Source organism: Polyodon spathula, chromosome 26, assembly GCF_017654505.1.
Source record: "Polyodon spathula isolate WHYD16114869_AA chromosome 26, ASM1765450v1, whole genome shotgun sequence".
Taxonomy (NCBI): Eukaryota; Metazoa; Chordata; class Actinopteri; order Acipenseriformes; family Polyodontidae; genus Polyodon; species Polyodon spathula.
Genome location: NC_054559.1, coordinates 15,178,216 through 15,203,658, shown reverse-complemented (window position 1 = coordinate 15,203,658; position 25,443 = coordinate 15,178,216). Strand labels below are relative to the sequence as shown.

The 25,443-nt window shown below is 38.5% G+C and overlaps 1 protein-coding gene across 1 annotated transcript in view; it reads right to left on the bottom strand.

Moving 5' to 3' along the window:
* The window catches only part of LOC121300497 (heparan sulfate glucosamine 3-O-sulfotransferase 4-like), a 53,819-nt gene extending 29,710 nt beyond the window's left edge, over window positions 1-24,109 (bottom strand). The window contains exon 1 of the mRNA XM_041229066.1: window positions 22,817-24,109. Within this exon, the coding sequence (XP_041085000.1) occupies window positions 22,817-23,463 (647 nt within the window). The 5' untranslated portion in view covers window positions 23,464-24,109. The remainder of the gene's footprint in view (window positions 1-22,816) is intronic.
* Window positions 24,110-25,443: the final 1,334 nt, after the last annotated feature.

Sequence of the window (25,443 nt, the reverse complement as noted above, 5' to 3'; positions counted from 1 at the left end):
GTAAAAAGATAAATAAAAAATAAAAAGCCAGCCAAGCATTTCATGTGCAAAGTAAATGGTTTCTCTGCATTGTGGACGCTCCTTTTCACGCTGCAAGCATAGCGTGCGTGTGGGGTGCAGTTTCTTACAATCAGGTCTGTTTTTATTTCAGTTGAGTCAGAGGCTGAATCAATTCAGCTTGACAGGTGATGCACTCCACCCAAACCTGTTGAGAAAAGCCTCAGGGCACCTCTGAATATCTGAAAGTGCCTGGGCATATGTGGAGTGAAAACCAAGCTGCTCTTGTGGGAAACCTCTTCTACCTGTTTTTGTTTACCATAGTTGTTTGTTCTTTTGTTTTTTTGTTTTTGTATAAGATGAAATTACTGAAATGTCAAAAGCCTGATTCAATTGAAAATCTTCTAACTACTTCAAAAGAAAAGACGGGGAGGGGTTTTCAATTTTTTAAAGAAAATCAGCACTGGGATGAACAGATCTGCCCATGCAGTGGCTCATGCTAATGAACACATCCAGCAGGTCAAAGTTTATTCAGCTCACTGTAGCTCAGATCACTTGGGAATCCAGGCAGCACAACTCATTAACTTAATTATTCTACATAGATACAGTATAGGCTTACCATGCAATTTATTAAACCTGGTAAAGAGCACTAATGGGGGGGGGGGGGGGGGGGGGGGGTGCTTCAACTATACCGGCAGACTAAGGTGCAATTAGAGAGAGCTGCATTACATAAAGTGGGTCATTAAATACCACTGTGAGAAGACAATATGCTACAGCTGTCTTCCTGTCTCTCAGTTTTTTGTTCACAACAATGGTTAATTTTGGTATATTAGTAGGATGATTCGCAACTAAATAATATAAAATAAGCCACATCCTCGAAGTTTCACTTGCTGGTACAGGCCCGCCCTCTAGTGGAGGGGTTTGAGTAGAATGAGAGTTAGTATTGATCATGTATAAGTACATCTGAACTGACTTTTGATAACAACTACCCAACTAGAAAAAAATGCAGTGTTTTTAATTTGTACTACTTAGTGGCCTTGGCTTTGATCCAGAGTATACACCTGCTAGTAGAAAAGCCATTAAATTAAGCGAGTGTAGCTGCACCTTTCTTTACTGTATTGTAACTGTTTTTTACAGGGTTGTGTGTAACATAAGCAGACTTTTTACTGCTCCTTTTCAGCTCATATCGTAAGAATCTCCAACTGGTAAGGACTCCTGAAAAACACTGGGGAAATGCTTTTCTATTCACACAATGGTAGGGATCTATCTTGAACTAAGTACAATATATATATATAATATATAATATATTATATTATATATATATATATTATATATATCAGATAATAGAGAGAGAGAGAGAGAGAGAGAGAGAGAGAGAGAGAGAGAGAGAGAGAGAGAGATAGATAGATAGATAGATAGACAGATAGATAGATAGATAGATAGATATATATATAGATAGACAGACAGATAGATACAATAGTAGCATACAGAGATTTATGATTTAGTTAAAACACAAAATAATAAACCAGTAATAGAAATACAAATATTGTTTTCAGTAACATACAATATGCAGCAGGGTTCTATAAACATTAGTGGTGAAGGGCTACAGTATTTGGGTCATGCTCTGTAAAGTATTTGGGTCCAGTCTGTTAAATTGCTGCGTTAGTGTAAAAATGTTGCTGCTGTTATAATGGCATTTATCTGTCTTTGAAAATTAATTAATTGCCTTTGGATGACAAACGTATCTACATTCAACACAAGCTGAAGAAGGAAAGATAACAAGACCATGATTTTATTTTATTTTATTGCTATATTTGGCAATATATGTGAAGATTCTGCAGTCTCTTTGTTCTTTAAAAGAATTTGTTCTGATCTTATTTTTTTGAGTGAGTTAATCTTGCTGTCCCACACGTACATTCAACACTTAAGATCTGATATGCAACAAATCCAGGAAAAACATTATTTTAATGCATTTATTTTAGAATTTTATAGAATTAATTTGATAGGTTTGACCTAAAGGACAATCACACCTATTTCACGGTCACATTAGAGTAAAGGTCCTCCATTTATATCTCCTTGTATCATCATTTTAGGATGCAACAGGGAAAAAAAATAGATTGCATAATTACTGATCTTGTATTATGGTATCATGACTAACAAAGCTTGTTTCTACTGTTAAACAAAGATGTTGCACAAATTCACAACCCAGATTTCTGACATTAACCACCCTCTTGTCTTGCTGTTTAAAAAGGGTTCATGTAACTACAAACAAAGCTTTTTATTCTTTTGCTCCTCGTCATAAGCCTGATGAGCCCATGACGGCTAATGGATGTGAAGCTCTCACAGAGTTTACACATACAAATAATTGGTTTGTTAATATGTACAAATACTAATTACTCCGCGCCAGTCGTCTCAGCTGGCTTTCACGATTCTTAATTTTAACTGAAATACAATGTAGTCCTTTTAGTCTCCACGCAAATTGGTTAATATTAATATGTGTTGAAAGTGGAATCCACTTCCCCAGTTAATTGCTTTGGGTTTCTATACAACCTTCACTCCTGAAAGGTATCCCATGCAGATTAAACATAACCTCTGGGATAGAGACATCACAAAGGCACACAACATAGTGCAGACTACAAAGTAAGAATTACAGGGTGGTATAAGGGCACAATCTTCAAAATTAAACTGATATAAACACTAACTGTAGGTTTAGAAGGAAAGTTCAAATAAGAGTGATCCTCCTAGTGCATCAAATGTAATAGTGGCCACCACTTTATTCACAGTGTCATTGCATGAGTAGTAACATAGTAAACACACTGTCATTGCATAACCTTGTGTGTAAATACACTGCAGTAAAAAAATTAAGCTAACATTAAATTAATTACCATGTTATTACAATGTAATTAGAAACACAATGTAAAAATCTATATAACCATGTAATAGTCAATACCTGATACCGGTATTAGGTATTATTAAAGTTTGATTTGCAAAAGTCATATTGACAGCATTTATAAACAATAGAACATATTTCTAACAAAGATTGTTGAAAGATTATTCTACCATGACAGAGGGCTCCTTCAATGGCAGTGCAAGCCCTAAAATGAAGCTCATACCAGGCAGTATATTGATGTGGCAGCAATGTGTATGTATGTCCATATGTCTGTACATGCTTTTCTCCTAGAGAAAACAAACAATGGTATTTAAAAAACAAACAAAAAAAAAAACCCCAAAACTTTGGCATCAATGTCCAGAACTAATACTGAAATTAAACTATTCTCTCAGAAGCTACTTACCAGCGCCTGTCTTCACTGATGTATCTACTTATTAATTACAGAATACAGGTCACATCACTATTCTATGAACTACTTTTGTGTGCTATCAATATTTCAAGTACTATACAGTATATTCTTCTAAACACTATCAAGCTGTTAATATGCTGTTTTTATTCACTCTATACAGATGTGTGCAGGCAGCCTTTCACAGGTTGGATGATACAATAACTGCAGCATTGAGCTTCACTGCCTGGCTTGGGATTCTGACTGTAAGCGCTGTCAGTCATCCCGAAGGCTGTCAATACCTTTCCTGACAGTCAGATTACACATCACTACGAGCGAGCACCCAGAATTCCTCTCTGCTGTCTTCTGGGATAATCGGCTTTAAATGAAAAGGTGACCCGATAAGAGGAATGAGCCAGCAGCAGAATGACAGGTGATACCTGCAAATATTCAGCTTTCCAGGGCTGGATTGAAAGAAATAGATTATTACATTTGGTTGACAAATGTCTTAATCAACAATGTTAATAATCTAAACACCATCAATAATAGTCTCAATCCTTTACATTAAGTGTCTCTAATTACTGTGTATTTACATAGTAGTGCATAGTAAATGCATGTGTACTAACACATCGTTACAATGTTACAATGTACTTAATGTGGATCTCTCTCTCTCTCTCTCACTGTGTAAACAATTAGAAAAGGATTAAGGTTAGGTTTAGAGTTAGGGTTAGGGTTAGGGTTATACCATGCAAAAAAAAGGTACATTGTAATTATATTTAAGTACACATATATTTACTAACTACTTTGCAAATACACAGTAATTAGGGACACTTACTGTAAAGTGTTACCACTTTAGTTTAAGTATAAAACGGCAGCTGTCCCAAACAATGATAATTCGTGACTCTTACTGTGATACTGTGGCATCCCAGAGTCATTCCGACAGGTGCTCACTGTTTTATTTGTGAAGAATGCTGGAGAGTGAGCCACTCAATAAAGACGAAAGTAAATATTATCTGCTAAATGAAAGTTATGACAGGGAAAGGTTGTAAAAGTTATTCAAACGGTGGGAAGTTATATTTAAGTTGGGAAATGCTCACCATTCAAGTTTCACAGATCTGCTATGATAACAGCGAGAGGGAGAGCGAATAGTGACATGATAAATAAAAAAAAACAAAAAAACATTTGAACACAAAAACATCTCGTTCCAATAAAGAGTCAGGTATGCAGAATGCACATTCCCCCACTCCATAAACTGGTAGGTAGCTGTGAATGCTTCTCATTAGGTGAATCAATTTAGTCATTGACTTTCTTCCCCTCTTGTGCTCATTAGACTTAGATCTGACAATGATGGAGGAGTGGGTTTCTGCTAAATACTGGCAACAGTAGCGAGTGCATCAAGGTCAGCGCTGGTGTGCAGAGAGAGCTTTCTGATGCATCATCCCTTGGTCGGTGGTTATCCATTTTGTGGTTATTTAAGAAGAAAAAAGCTTTGCATTCGTGATGAAAATGAAATTAATTTCAGAGTAGCCAGTGATGAGCTACAGCTTGTTCTAACACATGTAACTCCTGTGTGCAGACTTTGCTGAAATTAGTTATATATATATAATGGGAGTGTTCACTACTGATACTAGTGTGATATCCATCAGAAATTATTTGGTATTGCATGGTTTGTATTCCACGGCTAATAGTATATTGCATGCAGAGTATGACATTGAAACACAATAATCATTACGGTTTTCTTTATCCACAATGTATTATAGAACAAACATACAACAGGCAGGTATGTATCACTGGAGCATAGAGCACCTGCTATATATGACTATTACTATAAACTGAAGATAACCCTGTGACCTTTCAAGACCCTTACTGGATAACAGTGTCTGTTCCTATCTGTAAAAGGCAAAATAAAACATTTAGAGATCACCTAAAAATTATGTTGCAGTACCTTGTGTAGTTGCAATTTAACCAGATAAAAAGCAATAAAGCCACTGTTAAAAGCACTAAAAGTGAAAGACTTTTCTAATTAAGACACAAGAATAAATCCAAGCAGAACATTAAAAATGTATTTGCAGCAATGCAATAATAATGAACTACGCTTTTAAACATTTTGTTCTGTAAATGTTTAGTGAGGAGAATAACGTCATCGCAGAGGCACTCAAGCCTCGGCAGTTACTGTACAGTACGATAACACAGAAACCTGATTATCATATTCCGAGTCTTAATTACAGTGAAGCTCGACAACACAGAGGAATGGAATATTGATGTTGTGTTTTCACCCTCAAATCCCTTATTTGGTGGATGTGCTACCTATAGCGTGTAATGACAATGTGAATAAACTAAGACCTGTTGGCAGGCTGACACTCACATGCAGGCTCCTCGTTGCACGCAAACACAGCTGCTAATCAGTGCATGTGATGCAGGCTGTGAAATAGGGTGCCTATGGGGATATGCCAGAGGCTTACAGCTGGATTCCCTTTTCAACATCTGCAAGCAGCTGGATGTGGCCCATATAGAGAAACCAGTCTGTCGGCCTGAACTCTAATGCATTAGAGTAAAGTCGCATTCACAACTGTGGTCTCTGACAAATCGAAAAAAAATAACTACCCATTGAAATACATTGAAATTGTAAGATTTATTCTCTGTTACCGCATGGAAGCTGAATTTTTGGGGGGGATAAATGCTTCAGTGGCATTTCAAGCAATGCAATGTACTTGCTCAGTTGAAATTCAGACAGACTCAGTTTAGATAAATGAAATGCTGTTGGGATGAACTTTGATTAAATCGGGAATTGCTGTCCTTCTATGCAACATCTACAGGGACCACAGTGTTTATTCTTGCACATTGGAAGGTCTTCCAAATCACCTCTGCCATGAATCAGTTCAACAAAGCATGTCAGCTCTCCAGTACCTCTTGCAACCTGGGAGCAGAGACCTTACTAATAAAAGACAGAAAATGAAAGGGAGCCTGCTGAAGGTTAACTGCTAGTCCCCAGCCACTGTGCCATTAGCACAGTCTTTCTTCCAACAAACTTGCAGTGAAGTTGTAGTATTTATGAAGTATAGCTGTGATTTGCGTGCTCAGATCTCCCATGTCTCTATCTCTCTATCTCTCTCTCTCTCTCGTGGCGCTGTCCCACATGGAGAAGTCATCAGCTGGTATGTTATTGGGTGCTGGAGTAAAGTTCACAGCTTTATGTGATGCTGCTAACTGCATACCTATAAATAATTCTACTTGCAATGTTAATGCACAGATGCTGCATTAGATCTGATTACTGCAAGAAGAGAGGTGTGAAAAAAAAAAGACGTAATCTGAAATGACGTTCTTCTCTCCACACTTTTTTCAACTTCCATCGTCGTACCACCTCCCATGGGGGGGGGGGGGGGGGGGGGGGGGGGCCTGACAGAAAGATGGATTTAATTAATAGTTTTTTGCTTTTATTCAAGCTTGCTATTCGTTTAATGTCTGAGTAATGCATGTAACATTTTGAAAAAGGCAAGCGACTGGTAATCTGTATAAAGGACACCCTTTATCTGCTGACAATACTAGTTCACGCAGCTGACTGTATCTTTAGGGTTCCCTACTGTGTAACCAGTCACCCAGACCAAGCCTAAAGGAAGCACCATACCACCACAGTGTGGGGTGTAATAATGGACATGCTGATTGGTGTTAATCCAAACCACAAAGCAGCCGAGTAGGTCACAATACAGGTTATGGATACAAACACAGAGCACTTTTTTTTTTGGTCACAGATGCATAGTCTAGCTTTAAGGTTCCATTCTATTTCTATTATCTAGCCACGGCAAAGTTGAATTTGCTGTTATTTATTTTACCGTAAACAATTAAGGCAATGCACATCTGCCACGTTTCCCACTCACCTGATGCGAATATTATCTTTTGCCCATCTGTGCGATTTCATTATATTCTATCACAGCTGCTGGGAGCTCGGATTGAGAAAATGCTGAAATCTGGTGAGAACTGGGATTTGTCTTAAAAATCTCTTTTCACACTGAATAACAGAACCTCCACACCAACGCTGCCAATATCTCAAACAGAACAGCAGAAGAATTTCTAAACGCACAGCTGTTAGTTCTAAGAGGCTCTGCATACTGTAGGGCATTAAATTAAAATTAGAATAGATGCAGGTTTATCAACTGACTATGATATCAACAATCATCTTCAGATTGTCAGTTTTTAATAGTATGCATGTTTTTAGCATGCATTTTTGTTTGCCTATTACTTTGTCAGTTGTTTAATTATTAGTTAGACAAATATATTTCCTTACAAGACACTAAGCTCAATATGGACAAACTAAATTATTGCATTCCTTTACAACGCTATCCAACTTACTACAGTATTCCTATGCTTTAGTATTCTGTGAACTAGTCAAACAAACCCACACAATGCATCAACAAACAAGATGTACAATACTGTGCAATTGGTTTGGTTTAGACACACACTCCTTTTCTGTATGTTCTGCATTTTAACAACATTCTTACTCCACACTGTTCACTTTCTAATTAATCATGCTCTAAATCAATGTTCTAACTTTGGGATCCATCGATCAATTAGAAGACCTTCTCAAGGTGTTCCTCTGTGATACATCATGCAAGCACCATTCCCGACATACAGTACAATCATGGTGATGCATGACGAGGCTGAGGAGTTTTATTTATTTATTTATTTATTTTTTGTTATTACTACTATTGCAATAGAATATTCAAATATAAATGATAACGTTCACAGACTGTCTCAGCCAATCCAGCTCTGGGAAGAGTGGTCATTGTCCCACATGTACTGTAGATGCCCTTTAAAAGGCTAATAGGACTTTAGAATCTTAAAACTCGCTTTAAACAGCAATATACATTTCAAGCAGTCAAAGCCAAATGTATAACCTAGAACCACATTTTAAAATGTTTTCATATGCAAAAAACATTGATTCGGTTTACATTAGCATTAATATCCTCCATAGCGGTCATTACCTGTGGATAGCAGAACTGTAAGCAACAAGTGCAGTAACTGTCACCATGTTCAGCTATGTTGCAGGTAACGACCATTGCATGGGACACTTAGTACTGAACTCTTTGATTGCTGTGAGTTCCTTGTGTGTCTTGTCTTTTTATTGTAGGTTTGTTTTAAAATGAAAACAAGTTTTTATGATACCTAAAGTATATTTTTTGTTATGTAGCAATACCTAGCACATGCTTTCACTGGGGACTCCATGTAGCTGCTTGGGGATGATCCAACAACTGTCCATCCATCACCCTTGCTTGACATTGCTACAGAACATCAACATGCTATATAAGCCTTATATATAAAAAGGACCTTTTTTGTGACAAAAGTGTATCAAAGAATGAAACCTGTGTGGGGAAAAAGAAAACTAATTTTAAGCTATTGCGTTTTTCATTGTCTAAACAAAACAAAACAAACAAAAAAAGCCATTGTAAATAACAGGTTTGTTGTAGCCATTAATTCAAGTAGGCTAGTCTGTACATTTCACTTTTTAACTGGGAAAACTTAAACAAAGGAATGGGAAAGTTTAAACGACTAAGCTCACTTAGTTTTCGTTCCACAGCTTTATTTTGATCCTGAACAAGGACCGCCTCACACAGGCAGGGTTTATTCCCACTAATATGAATTCCTGAAATGTCATTGTGGACGGATCCCTTATTTAATCACACCAAGAGCTGCAATGATTGTGAGACCGTGTTCCAATCAGCAATGAAACAGCAGTTGTTGTGTGCTCCGGGCATAATGAGGCCATTACAACCATAGTCCTTTGCCACAAACCAGCCCATACAACTATGAATCATAATTCAAATGCATTCCTGGGTGCCTAAGTATCAAGTTCACAGGTTTGTTTTCCTAATACCTCATTTGAGCGCTAGTGACAGATCTGCATTTAGCACTGTGCTAAACTCAATGGCTGTGTACTTATAAAGGACTGGATTGTACATCCCTTCTACAGACTTATGATCTTCAGTCTGCCAGCTTGCAGTAGCCGGCTATCTATAGCAGTTTAACATGCCAATAATCAGCAGAGGTTAATGCTTGAAAAGAAAACGGCCAATTGATGAACCGCAAGATAAAATGCAATCGATCTTACCCTTATCAAACGATCTTCAATGGCAATGCAATAGTTCTGCACATGGGCAGTTAGAATGGTATGAGCCATTTGTAGAACTGTAATAGGGGTCGACAGGAATCAATTTTTTGTTTCCTAAACAAAAAAGGATTATAAAGAAAAAATTGGTTAGAGACTAAATCAGCAATTAAAGTCTAATAAAAGGATCAGCATTTGCAATAACCACGTACTTATAATCTAAAGTCGTATGCGCGCCTACATTTCAGTGCAGGTTTTCTCCATCAATTAAGGTTTGCTGTAGGCTTTTCTTGTTAAAGAATTTGACACCCCAGCAGTTACGATCTTTCCCAATTAAGCTGAGCGAGGCCTGTTTTGCGGCAAGGATTTCAATTTCATTCCCCTGCAGTGGACATGTTGTCAAAACCGGCTGCCAGTTTGAGCAATCGGCCTTCATTGTCATGCCAATGTGCGAGGTGAATTGATTAACACAGCTGGAGTTAAAGGGAAGTGACAGAAATGCTAATCAAGCATCAAAAATGATGTTGTATTTTCATTGATGCACATCAGACCTCCCTTGATTTATTAGGCAAAGTAAAACACACATGTCAGGGTTTTGAGTGCCTTGCGGGAAAACAAAAGGCTTTCCTCCAGGGCTTTGAATTTAACCATGAATACAATTTACTGTACGCAAAACTGTAGCTGTTGTGAAGCTTTGTGGAATGCCAGAGCTAAATGACTGAGAAGTTTTCCCAATAGGGGGGTAATTTATAATAAGTGACACTCATTATGAACCAAATTGTCATAAATGCTTTAAAACAAAACCTATTATGAGGAATCCTTAAAGCTACCTGAAAGGGCACTGTGATTTCTACCACTCGTTTGTGTGCAGCATAAGTATTCTGCAGAGGTGAGAACAGAACGCTTCCAAGGTCAGCAACAGTGCACGTACCGTAGCATCAGAAACTTCACCATGGCCAGACTCCTTCTCTTCCCTGCTTCCCTGCTAACTTTAATGGATCACCCAGTGCTGAATCAGCCATACAAAGATGATTGTTGTATTCCTGTCCTCTTTATATCCAAGCTGAGACTGCGAAACTGGGTGCCAATTAGTGCTCTGTGTGTCAGTGGACAACTGCTCTTTTTTTCTTCCCACCAATTCCCCCTAGTTCTTCAAGAGTGTTGTGGAATAGAAATTATTCTTGACCTTCGCCCACCTCAGCAGAGTTTGAATCCAAGCTCAAAATAATTTCTTGATCAATGACTCTCACACTAATTTCTGTATTTATCCAGGTAAAGCCATAAGGAATGAGTGCAACAACCCATTTACAGCAGTGACCTCAATCATCTGGACTGTACATGAAGATCCATGTCAAGCAACCTGGCAACAATTAATGACCTGGTTACAGATATCATAATGAAATATAGCAGTTTTGTCTGGTGACTCTTTCTGTATGGTTAATATTAATACATGCTTTATTTTGAGTTTATCTCCATTGTTCTTGTTTGGGGGATAGTTATTACAAATGTCTGAAGATGATTGGCAGATATTGCATAGTTTATTCTATTTAATCATGTCAAATAAACCTTCAGTTTTATAGAACTCCAACACACAACTACACCAGGCATCACCAACAAGACAAGCGAACCAGTTAACAGAAAAATATTTTTTTTAATTACAACAGAGACCAACAGAACATAGAGTATTGCGATTGTTGATTGGATTGGGGTACAGCAGTAAGAGCGTACATTCCACCCAACAGGAAAGGGGCAGCTCACGAGAAATGAAAAGGCTTCCAAGCACGCACGTAGTGTACTGTAGACAGGTCATCTGTTTGTGTGTGTTTTTTTTTTTAAATAGTCCAGATTCTGGACAAGAAAAAAAAAAGAGTTTTGATATTAAGATACAATGTGATGTTTGGGGTGGAAAAAAAAGGTTGCTGTATACAGTATCCTCCAGAGATAGATGTTATATCTGTTTTTCAGGGCAGGATGTTATATTCATGATTTTTTTTCCCCTTTAGGATTGCAGGTATTCTGATAAAACAAATCTTCCTTCCCAGAATGTTTTATTAATAGTGTAATTACGTGTGTGTGTGTGTGTGTGTGTGTGTGTGTGTGTGTGTGTGTGTGTGTGTGTGTGTGTGTGTGTGTGTGTGTGTGTGCGTGTGTGTGTGTGTGTGTGTGTGTGTGTGTGTGTGTGTGTGTGTGTGTGTGTGTGTGTGTGTGTGTGTGTGTGTGTGTGTGTGTGTGTGTGTGTGTGTGTGTGTGTGTGTGTGTGTGTGTGTGTGTGTGTGTGTGTGTGTGTGTGTGTGTGTGTGTGTGTGTGTGTGTGTGTGTGTGTGTGTGTGTGTGTGTGTGTGTGTGTGTGTGTGTGTGTGTGTGTGTGTGTGTGTGTGTGTGTGTGTGTGTGTGTGTGTGTGTGTGTGTGTGTGTGTGTGTGCGTGTGCGTGTGTGTGTGTGTGTGTGTGTGCGTGTGTGTGTGTGTGTGTGTGTGTGTGTGTGCGTGTGTGTGTGTGTGTGTGTGTGTGTGTGTGTGTGTGTGTGTGTGTGTGTGTGTGTGTGTGTGTGTGTGTGTGTGTGTGTGTGTGTGTGTGTGTGTGTGTGTGTGTGTGTGTGTGTGTGTGAGTGTGTGTGTGTGTGTGTGTGTGTGTGTGTGTGTGTGTGTGTGTGTGTGTGTGTGTGCGTGTGTGTGTGTGTGGGTGTGTGTGTGTGGTGTGGTGTGTGCGTTGTCCTGGTGTGCGTGTGTTTGCACTGCAGTGTGCGGTGTGCGCCACGTGCGCGCTGTGCGTGAGTGCGCGTGTTGCAGCGTGCACCTGTGCACACACACGCGCACGTGCGTGTGCGCGTGCGTGTGCGTGTGTGTGTGTGTGTGCATAATCTCTGTGATTTGCTGAAATATGTCAGGCATACAGGCTGTGATCAGTAGTTGATGAAACCCATTCTCTTCCTAAGGAACAGGTTCCCCTGCTCTGGGGAAACTGAAATGTCATTAAGCAACTTGCATTTTGTTCCTCAGATACTGCACTGTGCTGTTCAAAACAAACTAGCAGGGGAAAAGTTACACATGTATTGAAATAAAGGAGACATTCTGTATATCAACTAACATGGCAAACCCTGTCAATGTGCGCTGGCCAATGATACCAGCATCTTCTCTTGGTAGAGTGTTTTCAGTGTTTACAAAACAATCTGTGTGTTTCGTGTTTCGTTTGCTCCACCCGTATGAAGGCGGATGCACGTTTTCAAATCAGTTTGTTCAAAATTATAAAAGTCACAAGCCTTGCACTTACGCAGGCATGACTGAAATGCACATGCAATTTCTGATGTTTACAGGAATGATTCAACTTTTGTTGCACTTAACTGACTTTAAGACCACGTACAAGTGTTAAACACTTTGAGTTTGCATGATTGCATTTAAAAACAAACTGCAATAGCAGTATAAATATGTCCTGAATATTCTCACAGCTTTCAAGCACAACTGCCAGCTCAATAAATCCTACGAAGATCCCCTTGAAAGATGCTGGTGTAAAGGGCAGTGTTGTGTGATCCACTGCCGTTATGGATTGTGTCCCGTTGGTGAGATGAGATGAGGTTAAAAGCCTGGCTCTTTTGCATAGTGGTTAAGAAGTCACTTGCGGTGTGAAAGTGGGCTTGCTTTTCAGATGTTCTGAACCAACGGGGGAATTAGCATACCTGTGCCATTTCTTCTTCAGTATAAAACTGTCTACATTTCACACCCCGTTAGCTCTAAGACACCACTGCAGAAATGTTCCGCTAGTCCTAAGATTTCTTTAGCATTATTATGGGATGGAGAAGGAGGCAATGTTTCGTGCGCTTGTCTCCACAATATCTGACCTCTGAAGACACTTAGCTCTCAGCTCCAGCACTAAATCATCATTAAGAGTTTGTTAATGAGAAAAGGGGAAAAAAGAAAGAAAAAAAACTATACTTTAATCAACAATATTGGCATTTTGCATATTTTTAAACAACCTGCATCTAGGTGACACATCAATCTGTGTACAATTCAATAAAGGCTAAATTTGACGTTGCAGCTTACAGACTGCTCCTGCCATTACAAAACTGCACTTAATTCTCCTTAGTTATGATATCGTCTGTAGCATGACCTGTCTGTCGCCTGTCTCTCACACTCGCACTAAGATTTTGGTGTCTTCATGTCATCAATTCAAGTTTCAAGTAAAAGCCATGCCACACTATGTGATAAGAGTCACACACCCAAACAGTATTTTAGGTACACCAGATGTCAATTTGTTCATCAGGTAGACAGTTTTTTAAAGCTTTGATACCTGGGGGGTTGAGTCAAATCTGCTCCTGTCAAAATTGTGCACAGATATGACACTTGGAATAAGAAGCATTGCAGTGACACTACTCCTTGCAGCAACATCAGCAGAAGAAAAAGGTAAGTTTTGTCGGGTGACAACTAAAAACATCTCAAGTGGGCTCCTACATTCTTTAGTCATTCCAGTTACTGAATGCCTTTTGCAGCTGGAGTATAAAATTCTGTTTCAGAATTTTTATTGTTATTTTTTTTCAAGAAAAGTATTTGTTTTCATTGCATTCAGTAAACCAGTAATATTGGAGGACGGGGGACGGGGGACGAACTGGAGACAGCGTCCTGACTTCTCAAAATATGCCGATACACTTTTTAAAACCTGGGCTGTTGTTCAGAAGAACAATATTTTATGCAATCAGGGAATCCCTGCATGTTCAATTGCTTTTAGTGCACCTGGACTCATGCCAATCTATGCCTTAAGACTTTGTGACCCCAAACATCCATTTACAGCTGGGTATGTCTCCTGGTGACTAGCTTTTAATTAGGCATTAAAACAGTGACACATTCACACAGGCTACCATACCCACAAAGCATACCCACAGCTATTGGGCTCATCAGGAGAAAGCAAAATCCAAGCTTTGCATGCCTGTAGAGCACCTTGACTACACCAACTACTGGAAACACGTGAACATGGCTTCCCCTTAGCTGTCATTAGCCAAATCAATATAATCCTTGTGTCAAGATTAAAAGCTACACAGAGCAATATGCAAAGGCAACACTTTATACAGTAACAACACTAAGAGCTGTTTCACTCCTTGCAGTGCATTTGCAGTGTTACTGGCCCTTTAAACAAACAGACGCACCCTGCAGAAAACACGCTGGAACGCTGAATGTACACTAACCTTGGATTAGCAGCAGCAGGGCATGCTTTCATTATTTATCAGCATGATCAATTAAAAGAGTCTTGTTTGCAGCACAATGCAACCCAATATGCACTGCAGAGAGTTAACTAAATGGTTATTTAAAAATCAATTCATAGCCAAGGCTCTCTTTACCGGTCTAGAAAGTAAACTGAAGGTTTGAGCCAAAGGCATTAGTTTGGGGGTTATCATGAAATACTATTTTAATATTCAGGGCAGGACTAACAAAGCCAGTCTCACAGGGACAGGTCAAGTTGCTTCCAGCATGATAACATTCTACAGAATCTCTTTCTTAGTGTCTTACTTTGTGAATGCAGTCCCCTATTGGGTTAAAAAGTTAAACATGGCAACAAATCTGATATAGAAAGATTGTTTATTTTAAAGATATAGTTTAAGGACCACAACCTGATGTCACAATAAATTAAAACCTATTTCAGTGATATGACTCGGTCTCGGAGTCAACAATGTCTAAATACAGGAGGGGCTGAACTTTCTTTTATCAGTTTCTAAATGGCTTGCTGTAACATTATTAACAATTTAAAACATGAAACTGATATGTTAATTTGCAAGCAATCTATCCGTAAACAATTAATAAACTTTCATTTGAAGAATGTGGCCCAAAATGTCATTTCAACCCTTGTGAATAACCAGACAAAAGGATTGATGAACCACTGCCAGCATATTTCATCTGCTCATGTGTTATTTATTTTGATTTGATTTGTTGTGTATAGTGGGAATATTGTGTGCAGTAACCGTGTTTGTTAAAAAGACAGAAAATTAAAATTCTGTCTGCCTGACTAATGTCCAGACTTTAATAGAAAAAAAATAAAATAAAAACAAGGATCAGTTTAATAAGAAAAGCAACAGCCACACTGAACACATTTTCTTAAAGGTTTAACCAGAGTTGTAACTTAAATGGGATCTGCCTGAGGACAGAGGGTAGGTGACACAACTTGGCACAGAGAAGGATGAGCGAATGGAAAGATAAATGACATGAAGACAGAAGCAATGACACTCAAGGATACTTTTCAGAGTCACTGTTTTGACATCTACTTCATGACAATTGTAAGAAGCATAGCAAGTGAAAAGACTTACCACACTTACCCCAAACTCCCCTATGCGATGCAGAATCTGTAAAAGTAGCTCAATTAGTAAAAGCTTCATCCCCATATAACGTAATGTAAAACATCTCCGAATTATACTGTACTATACGATAGCCAGCAGGCTTGTGCTAAAATCTTCACAAAGCACAACTGCAGGTTTGGAGGGGTGAAGGAAATGGGAACCCACACATTTGAAATATCTCCGAAGGCGTTATTCCGAAACAATTGGCCTCTGTAATTGAGAAGTGGAAATAATCCCATCAAAGCGGCAAAGTACATCGACAGCAGCCTAATCGTGTTAATGGCAAATTATCTAAGAAAAAAAAAACATCACCTCTAGCTACACCAATTAACATAATACCAAACAGCTTTACTGTATGTCTCACTGGCTTAGCTGTGGCATCTCTGGGGTTTTATTTAAAGAAAAATACACAATGTTATAGGAGTACCTAGTTTGCACACCTGCCAGCATGAGCTGTCACAGATTTAGCCTTACAAAATGACTGCAGGCCACAATTTCTGTCTTGGTGTTAAGTAGATCCTAAGGGTATGGTTACAACAGCTCTGATGCTTTAGACCCTAAGCCTGTGCCACCATGTTTCCAATCTGCACACAATGCCAACCTTAGTTGCTGTCCATACACAGAACCAGCAGGCTCGCTCTTGTACTGGATCATCTCCCACCGAGAAGAACAATTGAGACGCAATGTCTTGTTAAAACGGGGCCCTGAAGTGGAATTTTCCATTGTTGGAATTCTATCAAATATAAAATGCATTGAACAAACCGAACATGGGGAAACAACAATGGCTGTTCACGGTAAAGAACAAGCTCCCCGAGTCAACTGATTGCATGAAAGAAATATAATATGTATGATTGCAATTGAGGAACTCTGGAAATACACTGAAAGCATTAACTCACACCAGAGATTCACTGCACTGCAAGAGGCATACAGTACGTGAATTCAAATGAATAGCCTCAGCTAAGCATAGGCTGCAAAAACAAAAGTGCTTTCTACAAACTAGTGACCAAGCATTTGGTTAACATTAAAGCCATACACAGTATAACAAAAAAGTCCACTTTTATAGTACATAATAATAATAATAATAATAATAATAATAATAATAATAATAATAATAATAATAATAATAATAATAATAATGTTCAACATTCGTACAACAAAATTAAAGCACGCGGCCACCGCACACCGGTGAATTCCCCATGCAGTTTGTTCAGTCTTAACACAACACTGACAGATGCTCGGGTTCCCAAATAACACAGAGAACTCTCTCCCTGTTTTCTGTTCATTGCCGGAGGCAAATTAACAAACTGATGACCTAAAATCAAACACAGTAAGAACAGACTTTTTTTTGTTTTTTGTTTTAGTTTTTTTTTTTTTTTTTTTAGTTTGAAATAATGCTGCTGGGTCTTTGAATGAAATATCTTTGAATTAAATCAGTCTCCCTATTTAAACATATGAACTGTATGTCTTGACTTTTATTTTAGGGCTTTCTTCATTTCTGGTTTTTCTGTTTTATTAATTATGATCACTAAAATCCATATGTAGATAGAACGAATAAGTAAATAAAAAAGCACATTATGCTTGTATTTCTAAGTCCATTTTTTGTAACTTGCTTATAAAAAAACCCCACTAACCACCAGTCTTCAAACATATTATATATGTCTAGTTAGCTTTCCTGTTGGTAATGAGATACTTTGCAAATGTTCTGCAAGAATACTCATCTATTAGTGTTCCCAGGCAGATGTCCAGGGCTGTATTTCACTCACAATCATGCAGGTTAGTGCAAACCTCTTTGATACTCAACCTGGTTCCTTATGAATGATTTCCACAAATCTAAGCAAATGCTAGATTAGCATTAGGAAGTTGTGCTTTACTAGTTTTGAAAAGTAATCTGTCAATCAGTAGTACCAGCTCCTTATGCGGCTCCTGTCCAAACTTCTCACTCAGCTTTAGCACAGTGGAAGACCTTGGAATAATTCCAGGAAATGGTTAGGGTTATATTGCCTTGGGCCGATCAATTTGCTGTTTTGTTGCTAGATAGCTGAACTTTATTAAACAGTAGGTGTTTGACAGTTCCACAGCTGCTGGCATTTCAAATAATATGCCCCACCTAAAGGGTTAATATTTATAGTATGTTTTGGATGCTTTTTTTTTTTTTTAAGTGAAATGCAAACAGCATGTTTCTTTTTACACCAGTATGCTACTAGGTGGCACTTTCTGAATGGCACCATACCAGCCAAAGTAAAAGGGGTGCACCTGCCAAAGTCAACATTGAACAGCGTCAGATACAAAATATTAGCATGGATCAATTGGGTTAAGTAATCTGTCAGTTTCCAATTCATTGAGTTATCTTGTGCTGCAGTCATACAGTCTCAATACCCTGTTTAAAACAGCTAATTAATTACATCAATTCCTTTCATTTAAGCCTTATTTTATAAAGCATTACTATTCGGATTTGACATATTTAGAGGTACACAGGATTTACAGGATTAGATTATCCTCATTTCTATCTAGTCCAAATGTAATATGTGTTTATGCATACAGAAAATACTGATTAAAGAATTTGCCTGTTCTGACACACCAACAAATGTCTTTAGTAATCAACTGTTTCCTACCTTGGTTTAACTATATGTATAACTGGATATCTGCATTGCTGGAAGGCTGTATTGCAAGTAAGACATTTTTATTAATGTAACCTGACCACGTAACCAGTGTCAAACCTGTTACACCTAAGTTTCATTTTAATTTCAAGTGCTTTCCCAAGCTTCGTAGTCATGGGGCACTGATGTGTACAGTTTTTTAATTTCCTGCTTAAAACTGCTCATGCTTAAGTATGTTGAGAGCTGCCGAGAATTGCTTTAATTAGCCAGTAAAATGGATTAAATCTGTGCAAAAGGGCACTTTAACCTTACTCTTTTTGCGTGCATAATGAGCTGGCTCAGGTATGATTGAGAGGCTAACTGAGAGAGAGAGACAGAGAGAAACCAGAAAGAGACAGAGAGAGAGAGAGAGAGAGAGAGAGAGAGAGAGAGAGAGAGAGAGAGAGAGAGAGAGAGAGAGAGAGAGAGAGAGAGAGAGAGATGGTCTGTAGCTGATAGCCGTTAGCTTTCGTAAAACTTTTTTTTTTTCTAAAGTTCGATCATACTACCACACATATTAAAAAACGTTTAACCTTTCTCATGCAATACACCTTACATAGACAAGACGGTAGTCTTTATGCTATGATCAAATACATACAATCATGGCAGTCAGACAAAAAATCAGAAGGGAACTTGGGTTGTGTAGCCTGAGCTCAGTTGCAAAGGGTTCTCCAATGGTCGTTTGAAAGACCTGATGATTGAATTCAAATTTGAGCCAATTTCAATCACTCTGTAACATGAAATACTCTTTATTCTATAATACTGCCAACAAGCATCTCATTAAAGGGACTCCAATGAACAAACTAGATGTCACCCTTCAGTTTAATAATCCACTCATTCAACACAGCCACTATGTCAGAGTGTATCAGAGGAGGTTACAATATGCCCATTAATACAGGGTTTGGAATTACAGACTGATCTAGTAATCCTTTAGATATAGTCCTTATTTTATATAAATGATCTGACTCCATCAAGGCTGTACTGATCAGACAGACAAGCTGATCAATGTTCAAGCCCATCCAACTGGATGAATTCCCAGTAGTGTTAACTGCTATCCATTTCTCTCATCCAGGGTCTGGTATTAATCTGTTCTGGACTGACTGTTCTTTTTTTGCTCACCATGATTTTACTAAACTTCACTACACTTTTCCCACTGTAAACTTTCTTTCTTTCTTTCTTTCTTTCTTTCTTTCTTTCTTTCTTTCTTTCTTTCTTTGACCTTGGTCCTAATCTCCTCTTACCCTTTCTTGTCAATTGGGAAACACTCTGAGCAAAGATCATGTGAAAGAACTAACTTGTGTGTATTACATCTCGAGTGTTGAGAAATGCCCCACATGGGCCTCTTGCAGCCCCTAAGCAATAACATTTTTGCTGAAACGCAAGATGTAATACTTCAAGAAAGGGAGAAGTCCCATTGACAACAATGGAAAATAGAAAACTCAACTGAGAGAGTAGTAGTTATTCCCTACAGCTCCTAAATGTCATTTTTTAGATAGCATTGATATCTTTTCATCCAGCAGTAACCAGGCCACAGATACTCCGTTATCGCAAGCTTGTCAGATATATGCAAATGCACCTCTGAAGCATTTCAAAAGTTGTTAGATGCTGCTAGCATCCTTAAAGGTCACAAAAGCTTTGAAGCAATTGGGTTGTTTTTTTCCCTTGGAATTAACATCCTTTCAATCCACGTCTGCAAAAAAAAAATAATAATAATAATAATGACTTTGTTTCGTTGCTGTGGATTTCTCTGACTGCTTTAAAGATAACTCCCAATCTGCAGCACATTGTTGTCAATACACATTTTGTCAAGCAATGCTTCAGATGCTTTTTTTCATCCTGAAAGCTGGGTTAAGAATTTTAATTAATTTGATCCTGAATCACCTTTTACACATATCTTAGGCATTCAATTGCCAAGAAAGAGAAGTCTATTAAGATGAGTATAAAGGAGCTGTAAATAAAAAAAGGCAGTTCCTCATACTGTTAAATTAGGAACCTCTGAAACCCAACCTAATACTTTGTTAGACCGTAAAGAGAAGACAGAGGTGGTAGAGGGGATGTTAAAGGAGAAAAATAATGTAGGCTTATAGTAAGAGGGAAGATAATTAACCCCATTGCTCCTCCTCCACTGTTGTCGCTACAGTCACTGCAAACGGAATGCCAGTGTTGCAGACCCACAGCGCCACCTATTGAAATATTCTGTGCCTGCTGCTCTGCACTGATAGGGAATTATATGAGCCGTCGCCACCAAAATCAACGGGCACGACGTTCCATCAAATGACCTCCATGGTAAATAATGCATATTAAATGTGAATCAAAAGAAATGCTTTGTTAATATTATATTTTATTATGTCTAATGCTACATATTTACCGCCATGACCTTAAACAGACATTGACCACAGAAATGTGTTTAATCAATCACAATTGCTGTGTTATTTTTAGGGTATGCAAATTCCTCTGTGTTAGAATTTATTTGTAATTATATTTATATTTTATATATAAAAGCTAAATATTTCACGGTGCTTTTTAAAATCAGTAAGCGTATTCCTCTTAATACTTACCAGAACTGCAGTAATGACTTTCCCTGTTGGAAAGTGGTCAAATATAATTTTCAAAGGGGAGGCCACTGGGAAAAATATCATAAAAGCGATTGTTCGGTTTGGCTAAACACACTTAAATGCTTGCTAGAAAAAACAAACAAACAAACAAACAAAAAACCCCAATAACTCAGGAGAATGGGGTATTGCAAAAAGCCATCTCAATACCCTAGTTCTAGTCTCCCTACCACAATACATTACTAATTAAGTGAGTGTGTGTGTTAATGAAGGATTTACAATCTAGTATATTAAACTTTACAGAATCCTGCTTTGTTATGTATGAGTTGGCTTAAAATACAGGGTCTATTTTAATGATCTAAACAGTGGCAGATCTTAATACTGTCATTGTATAAATAAGACTTCATTAGCTGTATTTGTATAGTACTTAGTAAGTGATAGATTTAGTCACCCCTGGGAGTAACCCCTAGCTGGGTTAAGAAAGTGTTGAAGAGTGGCGGTATTTAGATAAAACTAAACTAGACCCTGATGGGACCCGATGCAAGTTTAATAAACCGTAGACACGCACAAAATGATTAAAAATAAATAAAATACATTGTTGTATCTTAATTAAAGTAGCTTCTTTTTTCATCGTGAAATCAAGCGTTAAAGCTGTATTTTATTATGAATTATTTCAGTTGTTCTACTGTACATATATTTGCAAAGTCACTGGAGGTGAACGATATATACATGCAGTTAAAACTGCAGTATCTAATTACACGGTTACACAAAAGATGCCTCTGTTTAGCCAAACTATAATGTTCAGGGCGTTAATTTGACTGTTGTTTATTTGCAAAGCAGAGCATTGGTGTTACTTACACTCTAACAAAATAAGCATATACAAAAAATAATGAGCTTAAAAAACACATCTGTTTACGACAATCGCAACGTACTGTGAATGCAAATACCTGTCAGGTACACCTCTGAAACTGTCCTGTTTTTTTGTTTTTTTTCAGCTAACAGCAGATAAATGAGATGCTGTTTCTCTGTGGAGGGAACCGCAACCAACCTTCCCCAATAGAACCTTCATCAGTAAACTGTTTTTAGTTCATTAGCTGTTTATACAACCGCGGTTTAACTAGTGAGAGGGCGCCTAGCAGGGGGATTAAAGCAGCTTGAAGTCCATACACTGTATATCAGCAATCATTGCACACTGAGCCTCAGATCCTGACGTGTATTGAGTGAGAGTTCCTCTGATGCACCGCATCAATCACAGTACCCTATTTTCCAGGAAATGAGTACTATATTCAAGGTTTGCGTATACCTTTTTAAACACTTATCTGCACCACATAATGCATCCGTATTACATTCTATGGGTTTCGTCACAAATGCGGTATTGTTTTTAAGTCGTGTGTTTATTTAAAGCAACTTAAATTATGCCCAATTGATATTGTTTTGTACCATCTATCAATCTATCTATCTATCTATCTGTATGTGTGTATATATATTATATATATATATATATATATATATATATATATATATATATATATTACAAAAAAGGCAATATTTTAAACCTCTAAATGTAGAAAATAGCCCATGTTGCCCCAGTCGCGGTAGTATAATTTATTAATATGTATTATTAGCAATACACGCAGGGCTGTGCGCGGACAAAGGACCAATTAATGTATTCTGCCAAACAGTATCATTTTAAGCAGGTGGGCTAACTGTGTTACATTACACTCTTGTCGGGCTAGGTTATTCTATAATGGCACCTCACCACTTGTCAAAGCACATTAATACCAATCACTCTGCTGAAACCACATCGCACAGTAATGGGACAGACAGTGGTCTGTATGGAATCAAACGGTGTATACTATCCAGACACCAGCGAGAAACCCAGTCGAGCTGACTATCGTATCAGAACGCCAGGTGAAACCAGTAAAACAAAGCAGCGCGTACCTGTACCAGGCAAATCCCTTCTCGTAGTTCCTGTCAAAGAAGTGCGGCTCTACCCCTACTGCCCTCACGTCAGGGTGGACCCTCAGGGCTTCCAAAAGAGCTCTGGTACCCCCTTTCTTCACTCCAATAATAATGGCTTGGGGTAACTTTTTCTCCCCATAATCGGGAGTAGCTGTACTGTTCCCTCTTAGGGTTAGTTCGCTGTCCGTGGTGCTGGATTTCTGGTGTTGCTCCCTCTCGAAAACGACAGTTTGACCCTGGATCATTTCCGTGGGAGCCAGCTGAGTTCTGACCCAGCCCGTCGCCCTCTCCTCAGTTTCAAAAGTACCGGTACCTTCAATGACTGCGACAGAGACTGCATAGCCCGCTGTCTGCGTCTGCTCCGCGGTGGTTTCCACGTTTTCACCGAAATAGCCCTGTGATGATGTGGCGGGATAAAGTTTCTCTCGTAACGCAGCGAAAGGGGACTCTTCTGTCACTAGCCTGGTTTGGTAGAGGTAGTTTTCTTGCAGGGGGAACTGCAGGGTGCTGTAACAGCTCATCAAACTGTAGAATAAGTAGGTGACAGAGAGGGAGAGAATGAACATGAAAACAGTCTTTCGCGGCACTTTAGGGGTAAAAGCTGGAGTGCTGGACCAAAATGCCATCTCTGACAGCAAGGATCCTCACAGAGAAATGGCCAGACATGTTTTCACCCCAAGTCTCGCATGGACCCTTACCAACAACAAACTGACTCTGTCCAGCACAGTTCTTTCTGAAACTGGAGGTAAAAACAGCCGCGGATCTCAATCGCTGAAGTAGATAGTCGTAGTGTATAGTAGTAGTATCAGCCCCTGTAGTTTAATTCCAAAAGCAAGCAGCACTCTAGCAGAAAAAAAAAAAAAAGATTGTTAATATTCCAAAAGATAATCGTCACGCATTCTTAGAATATCGATTTCTTATTTCAATCCTGACAACCTTTGTCACAATTGACATGGGTGGACCTTTAGATCAGAAAGGCAGCAGTCTTGCCTCCTTCCAAACGAGGAGCCCGGCTTGCATTGGACAGATCCTGATGGATGAAGTCTTGACATGTTAAAGGGGAAACACTGGCAACTGACAAAGTATTTTGGAAGTGGTGTGCTAGGCACGTCTTCGTTTGCCGCACGCCCCTCGCAGTTTCACCACCCCACTGCTATGCGGGAGAAGCCGGTGAATGACCAGTCACTGTAGCCAACAAACAAACAAACAAAAAAACAAACAACAAACGTATGACTGTGAAATCAGCGTGAACCCGACTCTGCTGCCAGCTTTACTCCCTTTGATAATCTGCTAACTTTGAGTAGATGAAAGTGGGCGCTCGCTGTATTGATATTCATTGACTCTCCTCACTGGTTGGGAGGGACTGTCCATAATCCTTGTGTTGATTGGTAGACGCGATCCGGGCATCGGCATAGTGAGATCATCTGAAAACTATCAAATCAGTTTGGACATCGTTTTCAGAAACGTTTTTTTGTGTGTGTGTGTGTGTGTGTGTGTGTGTGTGTGTGTGTGTGTGTGTGTGTGTGTGTGTGTGTGTGTGTGTGTGTGTGTGTGTCTGTGTGTGTTTTCTTCACCAATCCTGGACTTCGTGACTTTTCTCATTAATGCTGTAACATAATACAGTGGCTTTTCTTTTCTTCGTGTTTCTTTTTTTCTCTCTGAAGGAGACTTGCAACAGGGTAGATATTAATCAAGCACCATTTTATACATGTTGTTTGCAGTCCTGTTCCCCACAGGACAACTGCAGCCCCTTTGTTACAATATTATTTGTGTTTAATTGTGTTTCCGGACCTTTATTTATTAGTGGAAATAAAATGAGAAATACTTCAACTACTGCTGACAATAATATAAATAATAATAATAATAATAATAATAATAATAATAATAATAATAATAAATAATAATAATAATGTTTAAGAAAATATTCCGATTATGTGATAATAAAAAAAAAAATGGTATCCCCTCATAATGACGTACCGTAAATAGCTTTTGTTAACATATTATTAAAAGCTAACCCACTGATTACTTTCAAACATGAAGAGACAAGGAAATGCATCGGGTCTCTCGAAGACAGCGGTAGAGATGTTAAATGAAGCTCACTCCTGTCCTCTATTGGCCACTCCTGGAGCTACATTTTAGAAGAAACAGTGAGACAAACTCAGTGATGCCGGAATATTTCCTGAAGTGTGTCTTATTAAACTCACAGTAAAACCAGGAACTGATCAAACTGCAAATATTAATAGTTTATATTTATATATATATATATTATATATATATATATATATATATATATATATATCTAGATATATATATATATATAATATATATATAGACTTTGAAACTAAAGACATATACAGTCCGTTCTGACGCCGTCGCGTGTAATCAGAATGCTATACATACTATCAACTATGCCACCAATTCACATCACTTCCCGCCAGAAGCGGTAACACCCTGTACACTCGCCAGTCATTTAAATAGCTCCCCAACCACCTTCCTCTTCGTATTCCGCTGTGTTTTTTTTTTATGTACACCGAGCGAAGTGGGGGCTCAGTGAGTTCAATCATTTGCGTTAGAAATGGATAGATTAATTTGCCACATGAGGTAAC